The 23,709-nt window shown below is 40.1% G+C and overlaps 1 protein-coding gene across 1 annotated transcript in view; it reads right to left on the bottom strand.

Annotated features, from left to right (window-relative positions):
- ARHGAP6 (Rho GTPase activating protein 6) overlaps nucleotides 1–23,709 on the bottom strand; it is a 289,551-nt gene that overhangs the window by 26,967 nt on the left and 238,875 nt on the right. Inside the window, exons 4-9 of the mRNA XM_049767109.1 lie at nucleotides 21,000–21,256; nucleotides 18,909–19,104; nucleotides 12,479–12,534; nucleotides 9,890–10,040; nucleotides 8,696–8,844; nucleotides 1,181–1,360 (exon numbers count right to left, since the gene is read on the bottom strand). Coding sequence (XP_049623066.1) covers nucleotides 1,181–1,360; nucleotides 8,696–8,844; nucleotides 9,890–10,040; nucleotides 12,479–12,534; nucleotides 18,909–19,104; nucleotides 21,000–21,256 — 989 coding nt within the window. The remainder of the gene's footprint in view (nucleotides 1–1,180; nucleotides 1,361–8,695; nucleotides 8,845–9,889; nucleotides 10,041–12,478; nucleotides 12,535–18,908; nucleotides 19,105–20,999; nucleotides 21,257–23,709) is intronic.

Below are 23,709 nucleotides of genomic sequence, written 5' to 3'. Positions count from 1 at the left end.
GAAACTAAGTCAGGGAGAGTACACTGGGTAAGGTGCACATTGTTTACGGTTTACCTGGGTTCTATCCCTAGAAATCCCTATCATGACGCAACTCCAGCCAGGAGTCACGGAGTCAGTAGTCAGCCTAGAGTACCTCCAGTTGTAGCCCCAAAAGCAAGCAAACAAAAAAATCACACTAGGTCTCAGACTTACCAAAAATAATTTATCTAAGATCATCATGAAAATAAATTGAATGCCAAATATTTGACAAATTTAAACAAAACATTAAGAATATTCAAGATAGGAAACTAGTGCACTTGTAGTGAAAGAAGCTATAAAAGGGTGCAGTGAACTAGCTAAAATTTATGGTGAGGATTTGAAAATTGACAAGAGAAATAAAAAGAGAAACATGGAGAAAGTTCCTGTAAATTTTGACATGAAATATGAGTGGTGAACAGAAATAAAGAGGATTGGCATTTGTTCTGTTGCAAGGGAAGTTGGAGAAAGCAATGCAGTTTTCTGAACGAAAACAGGAACTGGTAATTCAATACAAATCAAAAAAAAATTTATTGGGTGCCTGCCAGATGGAGGGCCTTCCAAAAGTGTACAGAGGATACAGAGAGGAGATAACAGGAACACAGCCCATGTTTTAAATGCATTTATAATCCACTAGAGGAAATAGTCACAAACTACTGTAGCACAATGTAGAGCAATATAAACATCGATAAACAGTAATGGGCTCAAAGGGACAGAGAAGTAACATGGGAAAATAACATGAGAAGGACATGTGCAAATTCCGCACGGAGGTAAAATGTCACGTCTGACTGCACACAAATGCTATCATGAAGGATGGCTATGAATGCCCAAATTCATAAAATCACACATCATTCCCCAAAGAAAGGCTGAATCAACATTCAGATCAAGGACAATGTTGTATTAGTGATGTCTGCAAACCATGACCATTGCTTAAGGGACAACCAAGTAAAATGGGTCAAGATTGAGAAACAGAGATTCACAACTTCACAGTGATGAGCTTAAGAAAGTTTCTATTCCTATTGAACCTCGGTGGCTGCCTTAAATCTAATGACTATCACAGTAGACCAGAAGTCAGTGTTCATGAGTTTACTTAAAGCATCAAGTTCACTAAAAGCAATCAAGAAGCAGTTTCCTGAGCTCTCCCTGTGTCGGCAGGGCAACTTACTATGAACAGCATCTCGTAGTTTTCGATCATTTTCTGCACCACAGCGATGATGGCTGTGCTCTCCTCAGCCCGGGCAGAACTCTGAACCGAGAATTCTTTGTCTGTTGACTTCTGCTTATGGAGCAGATTGGGTCCAAAGATGGTGGCCAAGTTGAGAGATGTCATTTTGTTCCCAGTGACCTGTAAAAAAGAATCCAGATGTTTTTATTTTGACTTTTTAAAATGATAGGTGGTTCAATAGTCCACAAACAGACCTTTTCCCTTGCCTTTTTGTGTTCGACAAGATTTATATCATTGCTGTCAGAATCAAAGACAAATCCCCTCCATTTCATTTGCTTTCATATCTTGAATTGAAGTTTCATATCTTGGATTGCATATTAGGTAAAAATTTTTTTGTTTTGAGCTACTGTGACATTGGTACTATATAAAATATCTATCCTTATTCCTCTTTTTTGTTTGTTTGGTTTTGGGCCATACCGGTGGCGCTCAGGGGTTACTCCTGGCTCTGTGCTCAGAAATTGCTCCTGCACTGGTGAAGGGGGGGTGTTTTATTTTTGACTGAAACCCAACTACAATCATGTTTGTAACCATGGTGCTAACATAAAGATTTTATTAAAAAAGAAATTGCTCCTGACTCAGAAACCATATGGGATGCCTGGGATTAAACCCAGGTCTGTTCTGGGTCAGTCAAGTGCAAAGCAAATGCCCTACTTCTGTACTACCACTATGGTCCCATATCCTTAAACATATTGATATAAATTCATCTAATGCACCATAATCTAGCCACTCAGCACCAACCACAAATGAGGTATTTTGGTGGATTGTAAACTCTGACCTTTTTTTTTACAATAACAATCAGTCTCTCTCAAAAATTAATTACAAATCGAGACAACATCATATGAATATCAATTCTGGATCTTCAAAGGGGTAATCCAAAGAGTTGGCAACAGTTGCGCAAACCTCACTAGAGCTCACTAGACTGAAAAGCTGAACAGAAAGAAAACACACAGAGAAAAGACCACCATCCTGCAAAACAGAAACATAGAAAATAGGTAAAGGTATTGGGGGCAGAGAGATAACATGGAGGTAAGGCGTTTGCCTTACATGCAGAAGAACGGTGGTCCCCCCCCCCCCCCCGAGCCTGCCAGGAGAGATTTCTGAGCGTAGAGCCAGGAGTAACCCATGAGCACTACCGGCTGTGACCCAGAAACATAAAACAATAAAAAAAGAAATGAAATAAAATAAAATAGGTAAAGGTATCAAGAAATCCAGTGAAGCAGAGGGTTGGGCAGAAAAGATTGGTATTCATGGCTATGTATCCTCTGTGGGGTAAATGAGCACCTGGATTGTGAACTACTGTCAGAGCAAACTTTTCATTTCTCTTGTTGCTTTTAGTTCAAAATCTAGGAACGCCTGTGGCTAACTATGGATGGGGATTGTGGCTATTGGGTTCAGCTCTTTAGCTCAGAGAGATGAGCACAGACCTTAAAAAACAAGCAGATGCAGCACACAGGATTAGAGCATTGTTGATCACAGTTGTGTCAGACTTCCCGAATCTCACCCTTACTGGCCTTGTCCTTTGGAGCCTTGAGCTACTGTCTACCCTGCCCTGTCACCCACTACAGCTCAGGAGTCACTTTCTTTTCAGAAGGTGAGGCTTGTAATTGCAGATTGGCCACCAAGTACATTAATTTCACGGGGATCAATCAATCGAGCCAGGGCCATTGACTGTACAATTAGGATATTTTCTTCATTTGATTTCATCGGTTTTCAACTTCAGTTTCTTTTTCATGTCCTGGCTAAGGGGCAAATTAAATAAATAAGTGCCATCTTTGATTCTATCTCTGTCAAACTTAGAGGCATTTGGAGTGCAGCTCTTTCCCCTCTAAAATCAGCGTGCTCTCTCTCTCTCTCTCTCTCTCTTTCCTTTTTAACATAGATGAAAAAGGAGATTATGGTTTCTTCTTTAAAAAGAATGTGAAGTACAAGGACACTCCAATACTCAGTTTCGCTCATCCGTTCTCTCGTTGCTATTCTAGGAAGGCAAGACAATCGGTCTGTAAAACTCCACATAGATTCCAACTGCACACAGCATTGCTGCAGTTGTTTGGCACTTGTGTGTTTGGGTTTTATTTTGCTGCTTTTCAACTGGAACCGAGCCTTGTTCCCATACACATACACATTCTGCCCTCACTCCCCAGGTCTCAGCATGTGTATGAAGTGCATGTGTGTGGAACACCTTGGCGGTTGGCCATGAGTCATTAGTTAATCATTAGTCAGCCAAGGCCCGGGAAAGTTTTGTCTCTACTATATAGGCAGTTGAGATCACTGAGAAGCCAAATTCCCTTATTCAAAGTTCAACAGCCACTGTCTCTGAGCTCAAGACTTTCCAGGGGCTGGAACAGCTTCTTTGTACTGGCAGAAGAGTGATGCCCACAGCTCAGAGCTCAGCAATGGGGGAGTCAAGAAGAGAAGTTGGGCTCAAGCCCCTCTGCCTTCCACTGCTCACCCTTGCTTCGTACCTTGTCATAGAGAAGAGAAAAGATACAGGAAGCTTAGGAGCAGGATATGGACAGAGATGGTAGCACAGACAAAGGTCCACCTATAGTTCTAAAGTCAACCCGTTGCCTCTTTAAACATCACTGACTGCATCTCATAACCTTGTTTCCCCTCTTAGCCTCTGAAGAAGTGGAGACCAGCTATGGGCTCTCTCTCACACACATACTCATACATATGCACACAATGTATATTCACAGTAGCACATTTCCCACACAATGCCAGATTCTCAGATACCCAATAAAACACAACTCCAGTGAGAATCCTTTGAGACCCTTCCTAGAAGAAAGGGAACCTTCCTTTCAGTTGAGAATGTTTCTCCCCCTCCCGCCAAGGAGCAAAGAAAATAGTGCAAACAAAGCAAAGCAAAACCAAAAGGAAATCAAACTAAGCAAACAGAGGGTAAGACACCATGACTGGATCAAATAACTTTGTTTCCTCCCTGAGAAGGGATGACTGACAAGTCAATAATTTTCTCTTAGGTTTTCTAGTTGACATCTTTAAGGTCCTGTTAATGGAATTTTTGAGGGTTAAGAACCAGTAGAAAAGAACTGCTTTCATTTTAATCAAAAGCAAGCACCAGCTTCTCGCTATCCCCACCAACACTATTTATTTCCTATCCATCTATTTTCTTTAGGTGGGGTAGATTTGGTTTGCCTAGCTGTGCTCAGGAATAACTCCTGCAGGGCGTTAAGGAATCACAGGGGTATTAGGGATTAACTCAACAACTATGACATGCAAGGCAAGCTCACTGCCTCATTGTACTACCTCTCTAGCCTTAGTTTTGAAAGTTATATATTTTTATTGACTGAATTTGCTTTAGGTACCATGATTTTCTATACTGTTAATGACAGTTTTGTAAAGGGGGGCCACACACAGCAATGTTCAGGGGGTATTCCTGGTTCTGCACTCAGGAATTACTCTTGTATGCTCAGGATTATACAGGATGAAAGGAATCAAACCCAGGTGGACTGTTTGTAATGCAAGCACTGTACTATTGCTCCAGCCCCAAAAGAAGGTTTATGCATATTTTTGGAGGTATACTTTTTGGAGCTATATTTTTGCAGGTGTGTGCTCAGAGCAGCCGAGTATAGCTTTTCTATGTCTGTCTGAGAATATATAACATATAGTTAATTTTGGGTTCCCACCTGGCAGTGCTCAGTGGTTTACTCCTGACTCTACACTCTGAGATCACTCTGGGTAGGCTTGGGGGACAATATGCATTTCAGATATTGAACCTGGGTGGACTCTATGCAAGGAAAAATACCTTAATGTACTATTTTCAGGCCTTCTTCTATGTTACAATGGACAATCACCCAACAAATAGGAAACAGATGTAATACAGGCAGGTCAAAAACAAAGTCTCTTCACCCAATTTTCCATTTGGGTTTCTGTCTTATTCCAGTCTGAACACTCTTGATTATTTATCTGTTTGGGTGCACTGGGGAAAAACAACAACAAAGAACTCCTTCTCATTCTTCTCCCATGCCTTTTTAACTTCTAGAAGGGGATTTGAGCTTCATCCCATTCATACACCATGCACATGTCCTTCATTTACTATGTGAGGCCTATCTACCCTTTTGATTTGAAGCTTAAATTGGGCTGCTCCTAACCCCTCTGACCTGTGACCTTCACTTCTCAGAAATGACTGCCCTGCATTTCCTAATTTTCTATTTGCCTGCTGCCTTTGTCCCTACCCCCACCCCGTCCGTGCAGCAACACCAAGGAAACAGCAATGAGAACATTCCTTAACTATGTTTATTGGTTTAGAGAAACTCAGAGTAGATGCTCAGGACATACGTCATTCAAAGACAAAGACCATTCTTAGATGGAAACGGTGCTTTTGTAAGTTGTTGTTCATACTGCCACTCTACTCCAATCTGAGCTTCCTAACTCCCTCTCTAAACCCCTGTTTTTAACATACCTACAACCCGGATTATACCAATTCAACGCAGTCCTTCCCTGTCCCAGTTTAAAAGATCTGAGCACTGATCCCACACACAGGCACATAGCACTCCGTGGGCACAAAAAACTTGTGCTTTGTGTCTCCTCAGAACTCAGTGGTCTTGACTCCAGTCTAAGATGGCTGCATGACTCACCCATTTTTCCAGAGCTTCAAAACAATTCTCTGTCTCATTGTTCCTCTACTGTTTTCATCTTTGGACTCTAGTCCTTCATTTCAGGCAAGTTTCAGGCAAGAGTGTCTAGAATCCCTTGTAATGTCTTACTTTCCAGTATGATTGCTATTGCCTGGATATTTTAGAGGAGTCTAGTTTTTTTAAGCACTGTGTACTGCCAGAATAGGAACTTTTATTTGCTAAGTTCAGATCAAGAAAAAGGAAGGTTACTAGGTTTGTCCAAGAACACATGATCTCTTATTGTTTGTTTGTTTGGGGTTTCTCCAAACAGTTATACAACCACCAAGTAATAAACTAGACACAGAAGGGACCACACATTCTATCAGCCCCTGGGGGGGAGAGTGGAGGATATGGGAGGCAGGATGGGAGCGATTGTGGGAGGACAATTCGGTGGTGGGAATTCCCCTGATTCAATGTAAATATGTACCTGGAATATTACTGTGAACGATATGCAAGCCACTATAATTAAAATAAAAATTATATTAAAAAATAGGGCTCGGAGAGATAGCACAGCGGCGTTTGCCTTGCAAGCAGCCGATCCAGGACCAAAGGTGGTTGGTTCGAATCCCGGTGTCCCATGGTCCCCCGTGCCTGCCAGGAGCTATTTCTGAGCAGACAGCCAGGAGTAACCCCTGAGCACCGCCGGGTGTGACCCAAAAAAAAACAAAAACAAAAATATTTATATTAAAAATTGTTTTGGGTGCCACACCCGGTGGCACTCAGGGGTTACTGCTGGCTCTGCACTCAGAAATCACTCCTGGCAGGTTCAAATGGGATGCCAGGGATTGAACTCTGCTAATAGTCAGCATTTTGCAAGGCAAACATCCTACCCTCTGTGCTATCACTCCAGTCCTGCTTGTTTCTTTTGGGGTCACACACAGCTAAGCTCAGAGGATGCCATGGGCTCTGTGATCCTGGCTCAGTCCTTCGTGGTGGTGTTTGTGCCAGAAACCCAACCTGGGTCAGCTATGTTCCTCTCTATCCCCTATTTAATATTTCTCCTCTCACAAATTAAGATTAATTTAGGTCTGAGGCACAGTTAGAACTTTACTAGTGACTAGGGGCCAAAAGGGATTTCCTATTTTAAAATATGCAACTTGAATTACCATTATTGTGAGCTCCTTGAATAAATTACTTAACTCTTCTGGGCCTCAGTTTCTCACCTCTGAAACAGAGGTGTGAGTGATCACTCTGAGGCTTATTATGATGTAGTTAAGGTCCCAGCATATGGAGTCTGCATGAGGCCTGAGATGTAGAAATGACAGACAAGTATTTTGGAAGTTGTTTCATGTGTATCTAAGATAGTTTTCTCCTCTTCATCCTGTCTATGAAGTCTTGTTTCAGTATTTGGTTAAAAAAAGTATATTCAATCATTCTAAAACTGCAAACTCTAGTTCAGCAGGAGACTTTGTTTTCCATCAGGCCTTCCTCAGCCCCATCAACCCATCTTTCTTTCACAGACTACTAAGGCAAAGTCAGATGCATGGCAATCCGGGGGAACAGAAAGGGCTCTGTTTTTACCCAGGGATTAGACAGTTGATTCTATAGCTTCTGTTCGCGTTGCCCTCATCGAAGCCTGACACCAGACAGGTAATATCACTGCCTACCAATTAGGAGAATTACAGCATAGCTGTCCAACAGCTGAGTCTGCTGAAATCAGGGGTCCCTGACATATTAGGAAAGCTGGAGCCAACAGAGGTTTCACTAATTATAACTACTGGGCAGCAACCTCGCCAATTCCCTTTACACACAGATGGGAAGAAAAAGCAAGGAAGACATGCAGCATTGCCTTCCCAGACTAAAGGGGAAAGAATTACACAGCACCCTGACCTTTGGGAAGGCAATCTAACAAACAGAATTTAATCCACATTACAGCTGAGTTCTGTTGAACAAGGATTTATGAAATGCTTCTGTGGTTAAGTCCGTTTAGAATAAATGAGTCGGGCCCCTTCTTATTGATTTACAAGGCATGTTAGCATATCAAAGGGCCTGAGATCAGGGGGAGGCCCAGGTCAAGTTGGGTATTCAAGAGGGAAAGGGACCTTTTGTTCAGGGCAAGATTAAGGAGTTTTCTTGGGAAAAGGTCACCTCCAGTGGAGGCCAAAGTTTCCTTTGTCAAAGAGCCCAACTGAAAAACACCTTGAAGTCTGTAAGTGTGACCAAAGAGGAGGGTCCAAGACCTCAAACAGGAGTTCACATGAGGATAGGGCTGGGACCAGCTGCAACAAGCACTTTTCAGCAGGGCCCGAAGGACCTTGGGAAACCTGCACTAGTTGACATGGATAGGCTGGAGCATGGGCCACTGGCCAGCACAGTGAAACTTCCAGATCTCTCGGCACTCATGAGGGTGGTGATAAGGAGAGAAAGAGCTTCTCTAAGGGAAGATATATTTGGGCCTTCCAGCTTAAGGGCAGACAGAGGCGATGGGAGAAACTGAACAACTCAGTAACTGCACTTAGAAGCCACAGTGGAGCTGTGAGCACAGTGGCTACTCTGCTTCTGGTCTGTGGCTGCCTGGAAGCATCTTGATTGCCTCTTTGTTTTGGCGACACATTTGGGGGGCTGGAATCAAGACCCTCCAAACAGGACAGTCATAGTTGGCAACATCCTTGAAATGGAAACAAGAGGGGAGCTGTTTAGATACTTAGAAAGGTCCTTCCCTGCGAGATAGCAAGGCTGAGCTTGGGGTCATAGTTGGGAACTGTAAGTTTGGTCCGATATCTTTCCTGTAGGTTAGATATTTGACCCAGTTGGCAGCTCATCCCATTCAGACAGGAAAAGTCAGAGAGCCCAGCGGTGGTGGGGGAGGAGGGCTGCATACCTCTTGACCATCTTTGTCCACGTGGTCCTCAGCATGGTTGGCCACGATGGCGAGGAACTGGAGCAGGCGGTGGAGAGTATCACAGTTGCAGGCCGGGAGAAGGTAGATAAGAAGCTGCAAGGTGCCCAGCTGCTCCTCTGGCTCCAGCACTAAGTATGGCAAAAGGAGGTGCTCTGAGTGAGGCACTTAAATCATTGTGAACCACTAGAGAGGTCCCCCCCACCCTTCATCTGTTCTTGGAAAGGAGTTTTCAAGGCAAGTCACCTTTCATTCCTTCCCTGGCCCTTTTGGTTTTGCATCATCAGGCCTTATTGAGGTATAGAAAGCACCAAGGAGCTGGGGAATGGTAACCCCTAGAAGCACTGTTCTCCAGGCATGAAAGGACACCATCAAGTCCCTTCCTTTCTCTTCTCTTCTTTCCCCAGTATTGACACTATGTTTTGTACTTCAATATTTTGTTTTCCTCAAATCTCACAATTCCTGAAAAGTGGTGTGCATATGCTAAAATCTGAATTGATAACATATTTTGACCCTTTCCTGTGAAGCACAGAACAGGCTTTTTGTGAGCAATCTCTGAGATAGCACATGGCAGCTGTCTCTTTTGTTGTGATCCTGTTATAATCATAGCTTTGCAGGAAGAACCACATGGAAACAGAAGATCTTGGTCTGTTTCTCCTCTTGTGCCTCCTTTCTTTATTCTTGGCATGGGTATCTAAGACCCTGAAGCAGCCACCTGGAATTGCCCCACATAATTTTAACATGAACTCTGTTACTCCAAAGCATTATCAACTTTTATTGGAAGGGCCACACCCAAAGATGCTCAGGAGTTAGTCCTGGTTCTGTACTCAGGAATCACTCTTGGCAGTCCTCAGGGGTCCATAAGGAAGGCTGGGGATTAAATGTGGATAGATCACATGCAAGGCAAGCAACCCTATCAGCTGTACTCTCATTATAACCCCCTTCTCCTCAATTTTAGCACTTTTGATTCTTCTTGGGTTATTTGAAAATAACCCAGATTCTTCTTGGGTATTTCCTTGGTTTTATGAAAAACTTCCTGCTAATTCTCCCCAGAGCAACATCAGATAATTCTCCAATAGCTTGCTCTTTAGAAACTGACACAGAAGGACAAAAACAATGACCAAGAACCACAGGCACAAGCTCAGAGAGAACCCTGTACGTTCCTAGGTTACGCACAGAGAATATTGATGAAAGCAGTGTACAACTCCCTGGTGAGAAGGGGGTCAGGCATGTCCCGCAGGAATTCCTTCAACAATGCAGCCACATCATGGACACTGTGCTCTTCTTCCAGAGAGACATCAACTCCACGGTCAAATTCTTCACGTAGCTAGAAGAATAAGGGTGCATGTGATGGTCTTGCTACATCATACCTCAATGTTCAGTGCCCAGAAAAAGCAGTGCTGAGGAAGCACAGCATCTGGCATGAAGTCTTCAGACACCACAAGAAGAAGCAAGAGACATGTTGCCCTCAACTACATTCTTTGCCACCATAGCATGAATATACATATATTAACAATGTGCATATATAGCTGTACCCTTCAATATATACTTAAATGCATTATTAAACCAAATTATCTGTGAGTGTACTGTTAATAATGTAAGCAGAAGGTGTCAATAATGATATTCAGAAGGTCAGGAAGAAAAGCTAAGGGTTTAGGTCTATTATAAATGTGGAAGGGAGGAATTAATCTATTATACAGCACTTTTGCGGGCCAACAATACTATTGTGTTGGGATTTTGACAGTTTACAGAAATGCTTAGTAAGAAAGCAGATATTTCCCTTCAGTGAATTAAATTAAAGAACCGAGAAGTGAAGGTTTGAAAGATGAGAGTGATAAAATCAAAGCTCCTTTTTATTTTGTCAAAATGGCCGTATGAATATCATTATCCTGGGTCTATTAGTCTTTCTACTAGCAGAAAAACTCAACAGCTAAAATGGGGCATAATTCTGTACCCTACCTTCCTCTCCCACAGTTCAACTTCTCTTATGTCCATTCTATGATGCCAAATAATTACGTGTGATCCTGGTTTTTCCCCCGAGAGTAAACTTGGTTAGGATTTCTTTGTTCCTTTCCCTCAGCAAAGTTGCATGGCACTTTGCCCATGTGTCAGGCCTTTCTATAGGTCCTCAAAGTAGGTGGAATAGAGGTAAAGCCCTTACCGTCCCCCAGCTGTCCTGCTTTTGAGAGCCAAGTGATAAACTTGCAATTCTCTAATGATTAGCTCTTAATATTGTGATAATTGTTCTGAAAGAAATGTGTAAGGTTTGCTAAGAGGTGCTGTCATAAGATAAAGTGTTGAACTAGAACATATTCAGCCTTGAAATCTAACTTACCACTAATTAAATTTATTGGATAACCCTTAACGAAATCTTCGTACAAAGGTGCCGGTTTTGGAGAAGGCAGATTATAAGTGACAGGTCATTTCATTTCTGCCACTCACCCCCTCTCCACCTGATGAGAACGCCCACTATTCTCTACTCTCAGAAAGTGCTCATCGCTTCGCTGATTAAGGTGCCATGCCTCAGGCAGCCAAAAGATCACAACAAGCTCTTGTGATCATTCAAACATGCCACATTTTTTTCTGAGTATATATTGAGGCAGAAAGAATAGATCTGGGAAGACCTGGGTATAAATTGTATGACTGAATTGAACATCTTGCTGCTGAATTTAACACTTGTTAAACCGTGTGGTCCTAAGTTTCTTCAGCTCTTTGCACAATGAAACAAGTGAGTGCAAGGGGGGCTCTCATAGTTGGAAGGTAGATTAATGAGACAATATTTGTGAAAAGATTCTGGAACCTGGCCCAGATGAGAGGTATAGAAATGCTCCTGTACAACCTTCTGCCAGTCCTAAGATGTGGTTCACTTGTCTCCTGTGTATTTATTAAAACTAAAAACCAAGCAAGCAAATAAACCAAAAACATACTTCCTCTGAAAGTCCCCTGTATCTGGACAAAATAGGACATATGAGTGGCATTTATTTCAGTTATTTCACCAATACAAACAACTATGATTTCTTCAGCTTTATCCCACCAACAATTATTTTCATTTATCTTCATTTTGGGGATTTGGAGTTTGTTACTCCCATCTATTCCCACTAAGAGAGAGAAAGTAACGTTTTTCTTTCAGCCAACAGATGAATTCTATTCTCAATGGATAGCTTGCCTTTTATGAAGCCATCACTAAAACAAATACGGGTTTGATCACAGTGCCCCATTCCTAAGGGTCAAGAAGCAACTTCTGTTGTAAGAAGATTGCACAGGGAGGAAGGAAACCATAGGGGGACTATCTGCATTCACAGATGAACTTCAGATCATAGTTCCATGAAAATGGACTACGTATAAAATATTTTTATTTAAAGCTATAAGCATAGTGGCTAATATGAAGAGCCATTGATGACATGTATACCGGATTTCAGTAAATATGATCATGACACAATTAGTTTGGATTTACTCTCACCTACTGATGACGTGCACTCTGACTCTCTCATTTTGACAGCTTCAAGAATATGTTTAGATATTAGCTTTGTTGGGCTGTATGTGCTCTGAACATGTCCAGGCATTTGGCTTTCTGGTGTTTAATCTGATCTCTATCACAACCATTCTGAGTTTCTGTGCTATTGCCTCTAGGGATTCAATTGTATTCCCATGTTGAACAGTACAAAATAGATACCAGAAATGAATTGGGATAAGCTTAAATTTTGCACAAGAAATTGCAATGGAAAGTCAAGAGCCATGTATAAAATAATCTTCACTTTCATGTACCTGTCTCACTCTCTTCTTTGAGCTTCCAACACGGAAAATCCCCACTGTCTGGAGACCTGCCAATAAGCAAACAGAATTAGTGATTCTGTTTTATGCCTTCAGACTACTATAAATCAATCAAAACAGAAAATAGACAGAATTCTTGCGCTGTGCTGAATCATGGAGAGCAACAGGACCTGACAATATACAATAATGCTTACTTATCAATGACGCAATTTTTTTTTATGTACCTAAAGGTTAGCCCCATTTTATCTCAAACATTTTTGATGAAAATATTTTCATGTGAAAGTATACACATATAAATTTTTGGGGTGGGTGGAGTTTGGGACCAAACCTAGTAGAATTCAGGAACTACTCTTGCTTCTGTTTATTAGCAGCCATTCCTTTTAGTGCAAGGGATTGAAGTAAAGTTGGTCACAAGCAAGAGAAGTGCCTTAACCTCTATACTATCTCTTGGGCCCTGTACTTATACACCTTTCCTATATAAAAATATTGAAAATTTTCATCATTAGTCAGGATAATTACTTTAATGTAAATTTTATATAAAATTTCATTCCTGATCAATTAACGATAAATAATTATTATCCTGATCATAATTAATTAACTTATGCTTATTAAAGAAAATATAGAAAATCAGAAAATGTAAAATATACTTCTAACTAAGTGCAGAGACATAATTACCATATTTTTCTTACCATAAGACACCCCTTTTCCTCCCCAAAAGGTGGGTGAAAATGTCTGTGCTTCTTATGGAATGAATATCACCTGAAGCTGAAGCCTGAGTGCAGGGGACATTTTTTTACATTAATGAAAAAGTATTTTAAAAAATGTTTTTAATTTTCTGATGTAAAAAATTGTTAGGTAAATGTGCATAACCAGCTGAGGACTGGGCATGTTGTAATTATACTTCGGCCTTGGAGGCTAGTTGTTCCCAGCTGCTGTCTCCTGACATCTCTTGTTTTCCTCATATAAAAACTATGTGTGTCTTATGGTCAGGTGTGTCCTATAGAGTTAAAAATATGGTAATATATATAGGTATATAGTAAGGAAAGAGAAAGGATAATACTAGACATTATTGAATGAAAACTCAAATATTTTGATCCCAAGAATTTTCATGCTTATAAACATTCTTTACAAATGTCATTTAAAATGTATCTAGGACTGAGGAGATGACTCAAAGAATTTAGAGCACACTTTGCAATGCAAGAGGCCCAGTTTCAATTTTTCTGCACCACATGATCCCCGAAACACTACCAGGAATGACCTTTGCATACACAGCTGGTAGTAGCTTCTGAACATCTCCAGATGTTGTCCTTCAGAAATGGATGCAAACTACGATAGGCTATGAATGTGCCACAATGTCACATCATAATTCCCCTTGAATGGCATATAGACACCTCTCAACACACATACATCTGTTTTGTTATTAGAAACAGGCCTTTTAAGTTGACATTTCTGATTCCTTAGCATCATGTGCTAGTGAAATTATAAGACTCAAACAAAAAATAATCAGGATATTTTTTATGGGATTAAGGATCCATGCATAAAAACTACTTTATTCCAAATGTTAATAGTGTTATAGTTGAGATCGTTTAAAATAAAAATTTAACTGTTTTAAAATCAACTGTCACACATGAGAAACTTTAACAACAGTTCCTTATACCATTAAACTTCCAGTCTACATTCACATAAAGTCTACCGACTTGGGTAGGTTGGGATGTCTTTTAGAATCTGTTTATTCTGCACTGTTTATAGTTTTCTTTGCAACTATTTATATGAAGAGATGACTCTTATTTTCCCACTGTAGAGTTGCTCCCAATCTGAATTTGAGCATATGCAGGTGGTCAGCATTTATATGTGCCTCTCGCTTCCTTGACAAGAGATAGTTAAAACCAGAGCTTTTTATGACTCCAGTTTGATGCAGGGAGCAAAAACACTTCATTAGCACTGAATGGCTCTTCTTTCCCTAGGCAAGCTGTTAATCATGATCATCGGCTACTTTTCTTCTTCCAGTGGTGGTTCTTTATGTTTTCACTTGGTATAATCAGTTGGGGTTGGGGTGGGGTTAGAGTTGACCTGCCCAATATAATTCCAAAATCACATGAAGAAAGGTGGTCAGAGTCCAGCTGGCTCATAGTCTCAGTAACTTAATAGCACACTGGAATCCTGCATCCAGCTGTGGCTAAATCATATACAATGCTCAGACTTCCAGTATATAAATAGGACTTGTTGGAGTCAGGGGGTACGTTTAATGAGTCCTATCTGGGTGCCCATCATTTGCCACTGAAAGACTTCTGATGACTAACATATAATCAAATAGAAAGAATTGAAATCTTTATTACCTGAATTCATTGTTTTTGTTTGTTTGGTTGGTTTGGGGCCATTCTCCCCAGTACTGTTCAGGACTTACTCTGGGCTCTGTACTCAGAAATCACTCCTGGCATGCTCAGTTCATATGGATTTCTAAGGAACAAACCTGACTGTGTTGTGTGCAAGGCAAGCACTCTCTCCTCTGTACTATCTCTCTGCCTCTTTCCCACCCTGTGCTGAAATCATGCTTTATATCTTTTAGTTGACCCTGGCAGTTTTTCCTCATAGACATTTTTGCTTACTACAGATATTATATAGATATTTTTAAATAACATTTTAACTGAATAACCCTGGAGATCCAGTTACAAAGTTGTTCATGATTGCATTTCAGTCATACAATGTCCAACAACCATCCCTTTCCTAGTGAAATATGGGAATCTTATATTTTTGATATTAATAGCAATAAAATGTCTTACTTTTTTCCTCCCTTCCCCTAAAATGTCTTACTTTTATAATACTTATTTCTTCAATTATATTGGAAATAGATGTCTGCTGTATTTTATTTTAAGGTTTTCTTATATTATGTATTAAGTATAAGACATTTTCAGTTGTTTTCCCTGGGATTTTTAGCTAGAGAAGGTAACATTCCCCAAATACCTAACTTATTAATTCTTATCATTTAGTGTTGCCCTGAAACTCCAAAATAATTGAAAGAATCATGGAGAGAGGCACCAAAAATGATGCAGATTTGGATATCACATATGGTTGCTTTGCTCCTGGGTGAGCTTTTGCTTTGCATCTGTTTCCATGCCTTGTTTGTTGCTGGCACCCACTTGTCTGCCTCCCAACTAAGAAACCCCATTCCCCATCAATTGCATTGCCTTTATCTCGTTGAGAGATTGAAAATAAGCCAAATAAAATTAAATGTGCAATGATATTCCTTCTGCCAAAAATAGGTATAACTATCTACCTCAAAAGTCACGCCATGATTCAATGAATCAACACATATAAAATTCCTCGAGTCATATTTTGGCATCTATTACTGACCACAAGTAGGGAAAAGTTCAGGGCAAAATAGAAATGCAGGGCAAAATAGAACTTGAATCTCAGAGTAGGTGTTAGTAATTTTTAATTTTGACTGCATTTTTTCCTAATCCTCTAATGGTTTTAGAATAGCTACAAGTTCACTGTAGTAGCAGAGAAGGCTTTCGTGTATCATGAAAGCTTTTTTTCATTTTCCTCACTCAATTCTCCCAGGCTGTTCAGAAATGCTTGCTTCTATGGCATTGTTTCTCCAATTATAGTCATTTTCCACTTGAAAAAAATAACAGTGATTAAAAATAATTAAGGAGCAATTGTTGTAACTCCTATTTATCGCAATTGATTGTAGTCTGTTTACATTTTGAAAATTTAATTCATTTTTAGGTAATAGGGAATGACAGCCTTCTGACAGTCTGCTCTCTGCCCTAAATCTTGCAGTGACTTTGCTGACAAAGAAGGTCCAGTCTAGGCATTCAGTAACATTGACATGAGAAAGTCACTGATAAAAAACGGTGTCCATCAAAAGTGACATAGGTTTGGCAAAGGAACATGAGTGCTATGTCTTGTCCTGGAAATGGATGTGATCACCTTTGCTCCCTCATCAGACACTAAAATTAAAATCAGACCAGAATATAGGAATTCTGTGCTCAGGGAACTCAAGTAAAGAGAGCAGACATCATAAACAATGGGTTCCTTCCTCCGAACAACTGGAATCTCAGAGAATTGAACTCTCAGGGATATTGTCTGCTATGGAGTGTGCTTCTGGGAATTTTAGATGCTGAAGGAATTGAAACCCAATAGTATGGAAAACATCAGGGTGGTATATATGAACAGGGATTGAATCAAGAAAACTGATGAGGGGCTGATATTGGAGAAAGAAGAAAAGTTTGAGAAATGCTTATAAGGGTAAATAAAGTGAATCAAACTATGTGCCACCCACTTTCAAAACTGGCAAGTTAAGTCCTGAAACTTTCTGATTGAACTAGTGCTGTTTACATTGATTCAAAGATTCCTATCTGTTGGAATGTGAACACGTCTCTTATTTTTCTGGAGCCTTTTGCTCCAGCTACCAAGGGAACGTGGAAGGAAATTAGGGCCCTGAAAGACAGCTCAGGTTATGGTCTTTTCAAAATGTACGAACTGCATTTGAACTACTGCACAACAGGAAGTAAACTACCCTGTTTTTAAGTAAGCTTAAAAGGACAATGCAATTTTACAAATCATAACAATTTATTTCAGAAAAAAGAAGACAGTGAACTTTTCTTCACAGAAGAACAAGGACTCTCTGCATAACCTAGCACCTACACAACTGGAGCAAAATTTTAGAATTCTTTAAACTGCTTATTGTTGACTTTGATATACTTTATAGAGAAAATGACAATTATAAAAGCATGCCTGTATTGTTCTACATAGCAAAATTTAGGCTTATTTGACTATGTGACAGGACAAAACTGAAGTTGTTAACCTATATTTAAATGAGTTCTTTCAAATAATATACTATGTATCTTCACCATGACAATTATGGTATTAAGTGTTGGGAATTTCAACTGAATAGGATGTTTCCCTTGAGTCCCAGTTTCTTTTCTAAGAAGAGACAGACAGTATACCAACATACACATGCATATTGCACAGATAAATTTACTACATATTCATTTTATTATGACATTCATGTGCTATCTAGTGTTTTCTATACACAAACCTTGGTTCAGATAGTTATATATGCCACTGAATAGTTTTTATAAAATTTCTATCTTTAATATTCTATTCTATCATAGCCTATTTTTTTTAAATTTTAGTTTCCTTTTTATTACAGCGAGCCTATTAGAAATAAATTGATAAACTTTGTGCCAATAAAATGCCTACTATCACTGGAGCAAACAAATTTAGACTTGGACAAAAATTTGATGAGTCAAAAGCCTTAATTCCAGAAAAAAGATTTTGTTTATTTTGGTGTTGAGGTCACACCCAGCAGTGTTCAGGGCTGAGGGTCTGTGCTCTGGGATTACTCTTGGCAGGGCTCAGGGAACTGCATGGTGTGCTGAGAATGATGCATGGTGAACTGAGAACAGAAAACTGAGAACCCAGTTCAGCAACATACAAGGCAAGCCCTCTGGTTGCTGTGCTCTCTCTGGCCCCTGGAAAATCACTTCTAAAGAAGTTGGGGCTAGAATGACAGTACAGTAGATAAGGTTCTCGTCTTGCATGTGGCTAAGGTTTGGTCTCTCACAAAACCAGGAGTGATTCTTGAGTGCAGAGCAAGAAGTACCCGCTGAGTATCACAGGGTGTGCCCCCCACACACACACACAAAGAAGAAGAAGCAGTAATATGTATCATCTTAATATATATCATCATGATGTATTATCATCAACATTTCAAGTGGACCTGAGTTGCCAAGAGGGTCCTATTAAAGAAAGTTGAAATAAACAGCTTTCTACAAAATTTTATATAAAAATCTAGAAACATGTTCTGGAAAACTCTTCACTTTCAGGATAGTTTTCAGTTGTTTTAAAAGAATCTGAACTCTTTTATTTGAGGGGCACATCGGGCAGTGCTCAGGGGTTACTCCTGGTTCTGTACTCAGAAATCAATCCTGGCAGGCTTGGAGGACTATATGGGATGCCAAAGATCAAATTCATGCTGGCCATGTGCAAGGCAAATACCCTACCCACTGTGCTATAGCTCTGGCCCTGAACTCTTATTTTTTCAAAGAGAGCCTTCTGAGTAATCTTAATGTATAAAAAAGAGATCAAAGTGTCTGTTTCCTTTAATGGGGATTCTGTGGGGATAGACCCAACTCAACAGATTTTACTCTTTCTCTTGAATTGCTGGACGCCCCCATAATCACTCTTAGGGACTTGGGCCGAGGAGTCTAAATACCATCAAGTTGACCCCGTCCCCCACAATCTTTAGTCCAGTCATCACTCATGCCAACACTTATTTCTCTAAACTTGCATTCACTAAGGAAATTTTATTTCAGAGTCTAATCATATGAACCCAGCCTCAAAATCAGGACTTCGATGTATAATGTTTGAAGAAACAAAATCATAGTGCTGTTCCAAGACAGTCACATCTGCTTACCATGTTTTTCTAGATGGAGACAGCAGCTGTCCACCAGCCTGGGGACCTGTCTGTAGATAGGATTCAGACTAAGTTTCTTATCTCGGGCCTTTTCTTTTTTATTTTGAGCCTCAGCAGGCAGTGAGAGCTGCAAAGCTTCCAGGAGTCGAGAATGATTGTCATCAAGATCTGTGATAGAATCCACTGACATGGCACCCTGCAAATGACACAGACAAGCATGTAGATGGAGAAAAGAAACTGGCTTTGTCTAGATGCTAGCTTTTTCCCATGAATACTTTTCACACTTGCAACAATCCTGCTTTACATTGTGCTGTTGGAATCACAAAAGGAAAAAGAAAACTAATGTCTTTTAACAAAGTTATGGAACACCAGCAACAGAGGGGAAGGCAAGGGTAGTTACCATGTCAACAACAGACAACATTTTCCAAATGGAGACAAAAGATGGCGAACATATCATTAAAACATTTGGGAACAACCACTTCATTTCTTAAAATAAGAAAAAAAGAGAACCACATACTCAGTGAATGAGGTCAAGTCAGAGAAGTCTTGTGGAGAGAACAAAAAAAATCTAGGAAGTAAATTTTAAAATAGGAGGATCCATAAAACATTCTCAGTTTGTTCTCCCCCAGAAGTGGCACAAAGGACTTTATTAGAAAAATGTCCCAGGAGACATTGTTAGGTGGATGAGGGTGGAACAGCAATGAAAATGGGAAGGAAAGTGCCTTACAAGAAGAGCACCTGCAACTTTTGACCTTTGGAGCTCAATTACCTGGGAGGTCTCCAAGAGACAACTTCAGAACTGGGTCTTCCCTCCTGAGAGAGTTGGGATATGGATACCCCAAGTCTCAAGAGACACTGAAAAACTTCTAGTTGGCACCCAGAGGTGAAGTTAATGCTTCAGTACTTGTAGCTTCTAAGCTATATAGGTGAGCACCTCTGGCAGAAAAATTAATCAGGAATAAAGAGAAGAACTGGCAGATGGAAAGATGGGTAGCGTGGCAGGGATGAGGAAGGTTGAAGAGAGGCAGCAGGGTATTCACAGCTAAAATCAAAGCAAGGCCTGAAAGATAGAGGATTTCAACAGGCTCATAGCCCAGATGCCAGATTCCTAGACAGTTCAAATATGGAAAGCTTGGATGTTTGGATCGTTTGGGTTGGTGATCAGTGAAAAGAAACAGTGGTAAGATTGGGAATAATTTTAGTCATTGAAGTACCAGTATTCCATAATGTGACAATTTATTCCATTCTAAACCATAATTTTAGAACCCATTGGCTCAGGTTTCCCTCTACCTTAGAGAAGTCCTGAATGTTTTGCTAAAAAATATGGACTTTCTGTGGGAAGTAGCTGGGAATTTAGTGAGGGCAGCAGCCTACAATTGGAGGTGACCAAGTAATGGGGCCTTGGTGACAGGCCAAGCAGAAAAATCTCTCTGAGTGGCTTAGGATATTTCAGAGACATTTATCAATGGACTCAGCCATTCACCAGTTTGTAAGAAAACTTAACTTTCTATGCTTCACATAGTAAGGGTAGAATACTGAATAATAGTGCAATACAAAAAACATAGTAGTCATAGAATAAATGGTATCGTATTGTTACAGCATGGATTTCAAAGAAGATCTGTGAATATTATATATAGTCAGAAGAACATTCCACTGATAACTGAAAATCTCACGGTTTATGAAAACCAGCAGCATATTTGCTTGGTCGGGCAAGGATCCCGGACTACAGATGAAGAGATTAGTGAAAGCAAAGACCTTGCCTTCCTTCCTCACAGTCTCCTGGGAGATAAGACAAAAGTAAGAAAACAGAAGAGCATAATAGAGCAGAATCAATTGTGGTGATGTCCAATGTCCTAATGTTATGGGGGTACAAGGGTAACCAAAAAGGAGCACTCCACAGTTTTGAGAATATGGAGAGTGTATCAGGAGCCCTGTGGCCAGAGCAAAGTCTCCTGAATTGGTTAATTTATTAAATGGATTAATTGCCACATACCTGCACACAAGTTGACTTCCACATATGCAACCAAAGACTAAACTTAAGATTCTTTATCAGTTTCAGCCTTGGTGTCAGAGCAAATACAGCCCACTCACCCTTCTTCTGGCCCGAGGAGCAGGTTCTGGAGTATTTGGGGATGTTGACTCATTTGGTGTTTCTGAAGTAGAGCTGAGAGATGAGTTACTGCTTGAGAGATCTTTGTTTTGCTTTTTGTTTCCAAATGGCAGGAGAGAAGTCACAAAATCAGACGCGTCTTTCTGCTCATCCTTCTGCATGTCTTGCTTGAGTTTATAGGCCCGGTCATTTGCAATTACTTGGGACAAGGGCATTCCAAAGGCTTGTGGGATGAATTCTGAATTAAAAAATAAACATTTCTAGTCAGAAAAAAGACTTCAACCAACCATATTTCAGACCTACAGGCAGACACATTCAAATGTTTTCTGGAGAGTTGACATCAATCAAAACACAGAAACAACTTCTTTATGTCAGAGGAATCAAAGTTTCTGTTTCAATAATAAAATAAAGTTAAAGAACTAAAATAGGAGCATGGCCAGGTATAGAACCATGAGCCCTCCCCCACCAATCCAGTTTAGGGGCTGGAGCAACAGCACAACAGATAAAGGGGTTTGCCTTGCACACAGCTGACCTAAGTTGGATTCCAGACATTATATACGCCCCTCCCCCAGCTTCCCAGGAGTAATTTCTGAGCATAGAGCTAGGAGTAACCCCTGAGTACCGCTGAGTATGACCCCAAAACAAAACTAAACAAACAAAAAGTTCACCAAATTAAAAATCTAATTTTTAGTGTTTCTCCAGGCACCCTACCTATATATTAGAAGTAACTCTATAGAGAAATGTGGCCCAATGGGAAGAATGGAAATGCAACATTGTCCGTAGGCTAACAGAGTTTTATAAACTATTCATTTTCAAGATATGTCTCCAGAGCCTCCAAGGCTTCCAAGATATGAGGATGCATTTATCTGTTTGCTTAACAGACATTTACTGACTGAATTCCTGCAGGACAAGCCAAGCAAAAGGGAGCCAAATGTTCAGAAAGTTCCAGTACTTGCTTTTGTGGGGTTCAGAGAATGAAGTGGGCAGGGGAGTGGAGAACTAGACATGCAAACAAAACTGCAGTATCTAGCAAATGAAGTAAGAGAGAGATGCATTCAGAAGAAACTAGAATTCAGAGAGGAGAACAGCCTATGTGGTTTTATTTCAAGGAGGCAGCATATGAAATGATTATCCTGGACACAGATAGTATCAGCTTTTTTTCCCATCATGTTTCCCCTCACCTCCCTGCAGCCTGTGTGCTCGAACTATCACTCTCATAATACTCCTCAAGCATTAATATAAGCAATATGCAGAAGTAAACTCTTACAACTAATACCCAGGGAGGTGTGCAGAAGAGAAATTTTCCAACCATCCCATAAGTACAATGGGGGGAATTAGTAGAATATAGACATCTCAAGCTTTTTTGGATTTATAGAGAGAGATGCATTCTGGATTGCTTATTAAGTCAGTGTTTTAGTAGATCATCAACATGGCAATCCTTGGGGTCCAAAATTTTCCTGATACTATCTGAGAGTCATACTGTACAGCACTAATAGTTAAATGAATTATTGCTTGGAGACTCCAAATTCGCCAGTTGGGAGCCAGCCTTTCCCTTGTTTTTATAACCCCTCCACATAAAACCAGCATGATCAAGGGAAAACAATTCTAAGATTGTTTGTTCTTTTGAGAGAGAGACAGAGAGAAAAAAAAAACTGAACATTAAATCAGGTGGAAAGAGGCCATAAAAGTTTTTCCTACTTGATCCATGGCAACATTTTTAACATCACAGGCTTAATGGCCAAGTTAACATTCCAAGCAGAAATGATACTGGGATTTTCAGAGAATGTTTAAATTCTCTCAGTATGAGTGGACACTTGATCAAATAAAACCTAAAGGTAGTCATTTCTCCTTTGAACAATTAAGGGGAGCAGGGAAGTAAAATCCTGTATGAAAAACACTTCTGATAAAAATACATTTCCACTAATCACAAAGCTTTCTAGCCAATGGGGTTCAGTACCAGTCTCAGGCTGTGCAGCCCAGGGTATGTGATATGGATCAGTAGGTCATGTTTGTGCAAATATTCAGAGTCAGACTTCAAAAAAATTTGGGGAAAGTTTGGAAACAGGTATAAGCCAAGGCTGACAGATATGCAGGGGACACAAAAACTTTGGGAGGAATTAGAATAGCAAAAGGAACATTGACAGATATATCAGGTAGCACATGTCTGGTCATGTCACATTTGAGACTGGGACTCTGGGTTCCTCCCTTTGCAGTCTTTTTTTTTCCCATAAAAGGAAAACCAACCAGATGGGTTGTAACATTTTTAATATCCTTAAGGGAAAAAAGGAAGAAAAATGGTGCCCTTTGGAATTTGACATTTTGAATGCTGAAAAGTCTTACATTGGGTGTTTGTGAATATAGAATATTTGAGTACAAATGAACTAGGTGGGGTACATGAAGTTAGTTTCCTTCCATATGGTTTTCTATTCTCACTCTAGAAATAGAGCCACGTAGAAGAGATTTTTCTTTCAAATAGTTTTTTTTTCATGGTTGACTATAGTTCTTTACCTGAGATCTGTTTAGAATCTCTTGAGTTTCTTGGCATTTTCTCTCAGGACTCTTAGCTACAGAAAGAAGAGCTCTTTTTTGTCCCAAACTTGGGTGACTGGTCCCCAATATTTTAGGCAGCACTTCTTGAACATCATTGTTTTGCAAAATGTGAAATTGAGGACTCACCATAAGACTGTTGAG

This window comes from Suncus etruscus, chromosome X (genome assembly GCF_024139225.1).
Source record: "Suncus etruscus isolate mSunEtr1 chromosome X, mSunEtr1.pri.cur, whole genome shotgun sequence".
Classification (NCBI taxonomy): domain Eukaryota; kingdom Metazoa; phylum Chordata; class Mammalia; order Eulipotyphla; family Soricidae; genus Suncus; species Suncus etruscus.
This window is presented reverse-complemented; position numbering and strand designations above follow the sequence as displayed.